General features: G+C 46.7%; 1 protein-coding gene across 1 annotated transcript; it reads left to right on the top strand.

Moving 5' to 3' along the window:
• Positions 1-3,663: 3,663 nt before the first annotated feature.
• On the top strand, positions 3,664-7,841 carry MRGPRX2 (MAS related GPR family member X2). The gene is made up of 2 exons (XM_045484736.1): positions 3,664-3,995; positions 6,278-7,841. Exons 1-2 carry the CDS (start codon positions 3,985-3,987, stop codon positions 7,293-7,295), a joined length of 1,029 nt encoding a protein of 342 aa, XP_045340692.1. The 5' UTR covers positions 3,664-3,984; the 3' UTR covers positions 7,296-7,841.
• Positions 7,842-9,704: the final 1,863 nt, after the last annotated feature.

Below are 9,704 nucleotides of genomic sequence, written 5' to 3'. Positions count from 1 at the left end.
AGGCGTTTCTCACAGTTAGGCTCTAAAATTCCCTGCCTAGACCGACTTCCCAATCCTCACCTTTTCAAGTGATCTGCTCAATCACTACTTCACTCACGCTTGCAGACGTAAATGCATACGCTTAAAAAAATTTGCTGAGCCCTGGGATCGGGCAGTGTCCCAGGCACTGAGACTCAAAGGCATGCTCATTATTCTCAAAGCACTCACAGTGCAATAGGAAAGAAATATGTCCTCAGAGGCTTAAAGTGCTATGTGATCAATGTTTTAATAGGGACCTATTGGTGGCTGTGTGAGCAAAAGAGAGACCCAAAATAAATTAGTTTTGGCAAAAATAGACATTATTTGCTTCAAACAACTGAGGTTCGGTGAGGCAACCTGGCTCCAGGCATGACGGGATTCAGAGTTCAGATGATATCAGGATGCCCCCTCCCCTCCCCCACCTTGGTTTCATGGCATCTGCCTGGCTTTCAGCTGCTGGCGGTCCCCCATGGAGCAGAATGAGAAGAGGCTCAGGTACAGGGATGGGCCACACCCTCCCAAAATATAACTGTGCAAGTTCACATAGTAAAATCAGCTACACACACATACTCACACAATCTCTCACTGTCGTCGTCTCCCCCCCCCCCCCCCGCCCCGGCCCCACTATATAACAAAACTGTTCTTTATAGGGACTTTCTAAATGACATTGCCCTGCATTGTCAACTCGAATGAAAAGAATTCATAACACAAGACTTGGGACCATGGAGGGGGCCTAGACTGATGAGTTTATGACCGGGATGAAAAGTGGAGTCTCTGGGAACTATTAAGGACCTGATAGATGAGAATCACCTTGGGATCAAATCTGGCCTTGGAGAGAGCCCTATCTGAGGTCTCCACTCTCTTTGGTACGGACCGGATCCAAGGGGGTGGGGGGAGGGCACTTGAGGGAGAGAGGCCTCCACAGGCACCAGGGATTTTCTAGTTTTAGATTCATCACAGCTGGAAAGCATCTCATTTTACAGATGAGGCACTGACACCAAACAGGGTCCACAGTGGATAAGTATCAAATCAGAAGTATGCTATATATTACCAAACAGCATAAATAGTTGGATGTTTTGTGCGCATATACCAAAACATTCATGCAGTTGTTTTTCTTGTAGCGGTATGACTGGAGATTTATATTTTCATTTGTATTCTACACATTCTCCTCTCCGCAGCCTGCGGGACTTTTCTGAAGCACACAGCTGATAAAGTTACTTCCTTGCTTAATTTCCTTAAATGGATCCCCTGTGCTCTCAGGAGATGCACATTTCCTATCATATAGGCTTCTAGAAGATAGAGTTTTAGGGCAACCCAAAGGTCAGAAATCTAAGCGAGGTGCTCCATGGAAAGTTGGGACCCCCAAAGACTAAACCTTCAGTATGTTTCTCTTAGTGAGAAGTAAAACTACGGAGAAACTGCTTGCTCAAGCTTGGCTCTGAGTGAAGAAAAATTCTCTCGCTTGAGAATTTGTAGCCACAAGTCAGTATCACGTTGTGGTCCTAAAACATCAAATGACAGGGGAGGTTTCTGGGGACATCCCAAAAGTTGAAAGCCATGCTGGGAAGGTCCCCCAGTCAACTAGCGAAAGAAAACACAAGACCTCTCTGGAGGAACTTAGCTATAATTCAGTACAATTCAGGCCTCAAAGAACTCCTACAGATAAGTCCCAAGGAAAGTGAACAGCTCATAGTCAAAAATCACAAATACAGGAAGAAACAAGGCACCATATGAAGGTGATAGAAGGAATAATAGACGGTAAAATCAGACATACATAGACTTCAGCGCGGGAATTATCAGAGAAGCATAATATTGCCGGGGCTGATGAGGTTAGAGATATAAAAGAGAAAATTGACAATGGGAGCCAGCATCAAGAGATGAAGAAATGACCAAGCAAATTTGAAAGCAAAATCTCAAGCAGAGCTTCTAGAAAGTAATACCATAAAAAGCGAATTTAAAATTCAGTGAATGGATTAAACGACACAGTGGAAAGGAGACTAGTAACCTAGAAGACGCATCTGTAGAAATTATCCAGAAAGCTGCCTAGCACACAAAGAGGTGGAAAATAAAAAAGAATGTAAGTGATGTGGAAAAATAGAAAAAAGAAACTTTAACATGTATTGAATTAGACTTCCAGAACGACATAGTAATAAAAATTATCATAAGAATTAGTGAATATATAGTACTTACTATGAGTCTCTATTCTAATTTTTTTAATGTTTTATTCTTTTTTTATGTTTATTTTTGAGAGACAGAGAGAAAGCAGGGGATGGGCCGAGAGAGAGGGAGATACAGAATCCTAAGCAGGCTCCAGGCTCTGAGCTGTCAGCACAGGGCCTGATGCAGGTCTCGAACCCACGAACTGTGAGATTATGACCTGAACTGAAGTCGGACGCTCAATTGACTGAGCCATCCAGGCACCCCATGATGTTTTATTTATTCTTGAGAGACAGAGAGAGACAGAGCATGAGCCAGGAGGGGCAGAGAGAGAGAGAGAGGGACACAGAATCCAAAGCGGGCCCCATCAGGCTGACATCTGAGCTGTCAGCACAGAGCCCAAGGTGGGGCTCAAACTCACAAGCTGAGAGATCATGACCTGAGCTGAAGTCGGAAGTTCAACCGACTGAGCCACCCAGGCGCCCCTATGAGGCCCTATTCTAAACTGTTACATAACTAATCCATTAATCTTCACAACAAACCTATGGTTTTGAGTAAATGAATAAATGAGTAAATAAATTTTTCTGATCGCTTTAAATACTTCACGGTTAAGTTTTTAGACTCAATTTGGCTGTGGCACGGGCACATGAAAGGAAGCCATAAGAGCTAAGGCTCTAGATGGTCTGAAAACAATCTAGCTAACAAGTATCATACGGTAGAGGGAGGTTGGTGATAATATGTGCAGTGTGCTAAATTCCTTATCTTTCATAAAGGGAACTCAATATACCTGTTGTTGGCATTGACAAATCGAAAGCAGAAATGTAGTTTCATTATACAAAGCTATAACTTTAACATCTAAAAGAATTAAGGATGGAAACAAGAGGGGCGCCTAGGTGGCTCAGTTGGTTAAGCGTCCGACTCTTGATTTCAGCTCCGGTCATCAGGTCATGATCTCAGCGTTGTGAGATCGAGCCCCACCTTGGGCTCCATGCTGAGGGCAGGGTCTGCTTGAGATCCTCTCTCTCCCTCTCTCTCTGCCCCTCCCCTGCTGGCACACTCTCTCTTTCTAAAAAAAGAAGGAGGAGGAGAAGGAGGAGAAGAATAAGAATAAGAATGGAAATTAGACCTACTGGTTGTTACTGAGGAACACAATTGGGAAAGACTTCACTTTCACTTTATACACCCCAGTGTCATTTGAAATAAAATTAATTGTGCATACCTTGCTTCTGTAATTAAATTTTAAAAAGATCAAGGAGAGCTTGGCTGGCTCAGTTGGTAGAACATGCGACTTGATCTTGGGGTTGTGCTTTCCAGCCCCACATCGGCTGTAAAGATTATAACTGAACAGACTTTAAAAAGATCAAGCGAGCCAGGCCACGCAGGGCCTTGAATGCCAAGCAAACAATTCTTTAGCTATGGAAGCTCACACTGCTTGGTGGATGGTTTACTGCCCAGGCTCACAGAGGGCAGCAAAAGGCTCCAGGGCAGCTAGCTATTCCTCACAAGGCGGGGGGACCGGATGGGGTAGGATGGGGACAGGCTGAGATAAGTGATTGGAGTCATGGCAAATGAAAAACATCTCGTGAAGTTTCTTGTTTGACACATCTCCAGGATCTCATTTGCCAGTGCCCTTTCGGCAGGAAATCACAGGGGCTGTCATCCAGCATCCTGATAAGCCTCAGGCAGTCACCGAAGTTCACTCCTGCTACGGCAGACATCTTGCCATCCAGAGGGGAGAGAAACGTTCTCCGCTACCTGCCAATCTCAGGAAAGCTCTTCCTTTTCTATTCTCTGCTTCCAGCAAGAAGAATGGTGCTCAGGTAAGAGCCTGCTCAAGAACTATCTTCTTGCAAAAGCAGTTTTGTTTTCTTCCTCTTAGTCTACACGCTCATGAATTCATCTCAAGGTAGGGCATGCAGGACACCAGGGGCACCCCACGGCAAATCAGGGGACATGAAGCTCCCTCGTGATGCTTTGGGGGCTGGCAGCTTGGACTGTGGGAGAGCCAAACAGGCTCCACCAAGTTCTTTTTGCTTCTATCCTCTCTCCCTATACTCTCTCTTTCTCTCCAAACATTCAAATCTGCAACTATGGAGAGGTCTGTTTTGCTACTTTTTTTTTAAATTTTTTTTTTTTTTCAACGTTTATTTATTTTTGGGACAGAGAGAGACAGAGCATGAACGGGGGAGGGGCAGAGAGAGAGGGAGACACAGAATCGGAAACAGGCTCCAGGCTCTGAGCCATCAGCCCAGAGCCCGACGCGGGGCTCGAACTCACGGACCGCGAGATCGTGACCTGGCTGAAGTCGGACGCTTAACCGACTGCGCCACCCAGGCGCCCCTGCTACTTTTAATTTAGGGAGCAAGATGGCAGGCTGGCATGAGACTCCAAAGCTAAATTGTTTTAACAACCTCCGCTTTCACAGATTTGCTTGCTATTCAAAGGTGGGGTTTTTGTTTTGTTTTGTTTTGTGGCTCCTGTATCTGGCATTACCCCAGCAGAAAATGTAGGGCACAAGCTAACAGGATATTTGGAGAGTTTAATGAAAGGTCTGGTTACACAGGTATGGGCAGAGCTAAGGAAAATCTATAAAGGATGCTGACTGAAGCCCCCAGAGATAAGGCCTGAAGAGAAAGGGGAAGAAGTTACCAGAACCCAGGAGGGCTGTGGCGGTAGGGGTAGTTGTAGCTGTGCCTGTAGGAAAGGGCCACCAGACGGGCTCCAAGTCCTCAGGCAGAGTAACACCTCCACTGCCAAACTGCAGCCTGGTGGACAGAGAGAGCCAGAAAGTCACAAACCCCCAGCCGCCCTCCTCGCGCCCTCCAGCTCCTGTCTGTGTCTCCCTTTCGCTGAAAGCAACCAGGAGCCAGAGACAGAGGGAGCCCGTTGATGAGGACGATAAGGACAGAGAGGCGGGTAGAGAAGATGGAAATGAGATGTGATGGCAAATGGGGAAAATCCATCTCTTCCTATGGCCTCCTCCCAGTTGATGTTTCCTGGGACTTCGTGTCTCTACGCGAGTCGGTCAGTTTCTCATTGTATCTCCTCAGTATGTGTGTTTCACTGTTTGCATGTCCGTATCTGGTGTCGCTTCTCCGGAATAATCTCTCATTATCATCATAGATGCCTTGAGAACTGATTTCAATTTTGTGGGGTTTTTTTGTTTTGTTTTGTTTTTTAAAGTAGGAGTACACAGGTATTTAGAAGTACTTTAAGTTTATGATTTTGGCTGCCCTAGAAAGAAATCCATTGTAAGAGTGACCTACACTGTGTCCCCCACAACAGAACTGGGCACTGGGGACACACTAACGGACAGAAAGAAAAGCACTTCCTGTCCTCATAGAGCTCACACACTGGGCCATTTCTGGCCAAGAGGCTTGGCCATACTCATACCTGTCATAGAAAAAGGTCACATTCCTTTCATGACCCTAAATCATGATCTCCTTTCTGGTGGATGGACCACGCTCAGTCACTGAGATTGTCCACAGGTTATGCCTGAGTCTTCTGACTTCCTTGTCTTAAGAGAAAATCTCAGTCCCAGGCAGAAAGAATGCCAAGCTCAGAGTCCTGTTGTCATCACACATAACCCATCCAGACTTTTCAATTCCTGCCTACCCCCGCCAGACCTGGCATGAGCCCTAGAATATTCCCATGTCAGTAGAGGGTCCATGTTGCGGTAGAGAAAGCCCAGCTTTAGAGTTAGAGAGAACTGGTCTGAATCCAGGTTCCAGAACTTCAGAGCAACGTGGCCTTCAGCAAGTATCCTAATTTCTTAAATTTTTTTTTTCAACGTTTATTTATTTTTGAGACAGAGCATGAACGGGGGAGGGGCAGAGAGAGAGGGAGACACAGAATCGGAAACAGGCTCCAGGCTCTGAGCCATCAGCCCAGAGCCTGACGCGGGGCTCGAACTCACGGACCGCGAGATCGTGACCTGGCTGAAGTCGGACGCTTAACCGACTGCGCCACCCAGGCGCCCCAAGTATCCTAATTTCTGCAAGCCTCCGTTTCCCTCCTCGGTAACAGTAATCCTCATGTAGCAGGCTGGCCCTGAGAATCAGGGGGCACACAGCAGGTGCTCAAGTCTTGTTTGTGTTCCCAGGAATACCAGTGGAGGGTTTCTGAGCATTGATCCCACTGCCCCGGCCTGGGAGGGCACACTCACACCAGCGAATGAAAGTGACGAGGACCATCTTCCAAGTAACAACGCGGAAATCCTGATCATGACTTTGCTGACCTTCACCTTTGCCCTGGGCGGGCTGGTGGGAAACGTGACCGTGCTCTGGCTGCTGGGCTGCCGCATGCAGAGGAACGCTTTCTCCGTCTACATCCTCAACCTGGCAGGAGCTGACTTCCTCTTCCTCTCCTCCCAGGTTGTATATGCCCTGGAGGCGCTCATCAACTTCCATTCGGTGTACTTTTCCATCCCCAGATTTTTCACCACCATGTGGACCTTCGCCTACATCGCGAGCCTGAGCATTCTCAGCGCCATCAGCACCGAGCGCTGCCTGTCGGTCCTTTGTCCCATCTGGTACCGCTGCCACCGCCCAAGACACACGTCAACTGTGACGTGTGGCCTGCTCTGGGCCCTCTCCCTGCTGCTGAGCATCCTGGAAGGGAAGTACTGTGGCTTCCTGTTTAGGGATTTTGACCCTGGGCTGTGTCTGGCGTTTGATTTCGTCGCGGCCGCCTGGCTGATTTTCTTATTTGTGCTTCTCTCTGGGTCCAGCCTGGCCCTGCTGACCAGACTGCTGTGGGGCTCCCAGCGGATGCAGCTGACCAGGCTGTATGTGACTGTGGGGCTCACAGTGCTGGCCTTCCTCTTCTGCGGCCTGCCCTACGGCATTCACTGGTTCCTCGTATTCTGGATCCAGCAGGGTTTTGATGAGTCCCTCGGGCATCTTTATCTGGCTGCGCTCACCCTGTCCTGTGTCAACAGCTGTGCCAACCCCATCATTTACTTCTTTGTTGGCTCCTTCAGGCAGCGGTGGCCCCGGCAGCGGAAGACCCTCAGGATGGTTCTCCAGAGGGCCCTGCAGGATGCATCGGGAGGGGATGAAAGCGAAGTCAGCCTGCCTCAGGGAACTCTGGCGATGTCGGGAAACAGTCTGGCGCCCTGATTCGGCGTCTGCCTCAGTCAGACAAATGTGGCTTTGAGAACCAACTTTGTCCCTATCGGTTGGGGAGGTTTTCTTCACTTCTCTCGGCCTCGGGGCCCCTGACCTTCAAACCCTGAAGTTGTAAGATAAACCTTACGGTTAAGATAATATCCTCCCTCGTGAGGACTGCAGCGGTACCTGTGAAACAAACACTGAGTGTCGCGCCTCAGGGACTGCCTTCCCCAGGGCCTTCGCTCCGCCCCAAACTCTACCAACTCTGGGGTCCCCTTTAGGAGAACCCCACCTTCAGCACAGGCTGAAAGCAGCGCAGGACGGTCTAAATTCGTTTGGTCGCTGCACTTGGGAGGGACTGGAAGAACATTCCATGGCAAGTTTCTGTGGTCACCCTCCTGCATCCTGTCTCCACAAAATTGAAAGAATTAAAGAGCAGACTAGCCTCGGAGAGCAGTCTTCTTTGATTTTGGTAGGGCCTAGAATATGTCCCTACCTTAATGTTTATTGAATCCAAGACTTAAAGAACGGATAAATGACGAATTTTTAAACCAAGCCTGTGCTAAACACCCATTTCCCAGAATTGAGTCACCATCCGTGAGTTTTTCCTTCGCCATTTTCAGTCTGTGCGAGCAAAGTTAAGTTTCATAACTGGATAAATCGACGTTGAAGCATGCTTAAGGTTTGAGGCAGGTCGTCTTGCTATGATTTCCTGTCCCAAGCCCTCCTGCGGAACCTCATAGGGGTCCCTTCTCACTCCCGCTGCACCCCCACCCCAGTGCTCTCGCCCTGGTTCTCCCTCCCGGGAGCTCTCCGGTCCTTCGTGGCAAAACGTCTAGAACACTAGACTCTTCTCTAGTCCTCAGAGAACAGGATCTTTGCCAGATTTACTTCTTATTCCGCAGAGCTCCCAACGTTAGTTGTATAAATCTGATTACAAATACCTCTAAAGTTACACGTTCTATAAAAACAATATATTAAGTTCAAATGTTGCATCTTTTAATAATTTTTTACTTTTTTAATTGAGGTACAATCAGGGGAGAGTGATTGCACAGATCACAAGTGCACAGTTCAGTGAGCTTTGGCAACGGTATACCCACGTGACTCGAGCCCCAAGCGAAACATAACACATTTTCATCACCTCTGAAAGTTTCCTCATGTCTCTGTTACATACTCCTCCTGCCCCAGAGGCAATCTTTATTCCTATTTCTTTTCTTGTTTTTTGTTTTTTGTTTTTTTTATTCCTATTTCTATCACCAAAGATTAGTTTTACCTGATCTTCGGCTTCACACACTTAGGATCATTCAATGTACTCTTCTGTTCCTATCTTGTATCACTCAGCGTAATATTTTTAGGATGTACACAGGCCACGGCAACTGCATATATCAGCAGTCTTTTTGCTAAACCTGAGCGCTATCTCATCGTGTGAGTGCACCGGTTTATTTTCATACGGATAGATGTCTATGTAGTATTCTATCACTGGCTATTTTGAATAAAGCTACCGTGAACATTCTTATTCACGTCTCTTTCTGAATATATGTTTTTATTTCCCTCGGATAAGTAACCTGAAGTGAATTTGCTGGGTCACAGAAAGATGTCTGCTTGACTCTGAAGAAATGCCAAGCTCCTTTCTCAAGCGGTTATGCTATTGCACATTCCCACCAGCGATGTCTGAAAGTGCCAGTTTTTCCAGATCCTTCTTCACAAACACTGCCAGTCTTTTGAATTTTAGTCATTCTAATGAGTATAAAGTGGTATCTCATCGTGTTTTAATTTGCATTTCCAAAGTGACTTGTGAAATTGGCATCTTTTCCTGTGCTTGTTGGCTACTTGTATTTTTTTTTGAAGTGTCTAAGTTTTGCCCATTTTTATTAAGTGTTTCCCTTTCTCTGTTATTTATTTGTAGGAGTTTGTATACATGCTGCATGAGTCTTTCCTTAGTTAGGTGCGTTATAAATATTCATCCTGTTGGTCGTTTGCCTATTGATTTTTATTTTTTTAATTTTTTTAATGTTTATTTATTTTTGAGAGACGGAGACAGAAAGAGAGGGAGAGTGTGAGCGGGGGAGGACCAGAGAGAGAGGGAGACACAGAATCTGAAGCAGGCTCCAGGCTCTGAGCTCTGAGCTGTCAGCACAGAGCTCAAAGCAGGGCCCAAACCCACGAACTGTGAGAACATGACCTGAGCCGAAGTTGGACGCTTAACCAACTGAGCCACCCAGGCGCCCCTTGCCTATTTATTTTTAAATAGTTTTGTACTGTAGAGCGCTTTTAGATTTATGGGAAATTTTCACAGGAAGTACAGAGGGTTCCTGTCTACTCTCTCTCCCCATCCCCATTCCTCCCGCCCACAGGTTCTCCTATTACTAATGTCTTCCATTAATGTGGTACATTTATTAAAATTGATGCACTAATATT

This window comes from Leopardus geoffroyi, chromosome D1 (assembly GCF_018350155.1).
Source record: "Leopardus geoffroyi isolate Oge1 chromosome D1, O.geoffroyi_Oge1_pat1.0, whole genome shotgun sequence".
In the NCBI taxonomy this organism is placed as follows: domain Eukaryota; kingdom Metazoa; phylum Chordata; class Mammalia; order Carnivora; family Felidae; genus Leopardus; species Leopardus geoffroyi.
Note: the sequence above shows the minus strand (reverse complement) of the source record. Positions and strands in the feature narration are given on the sequence as shown.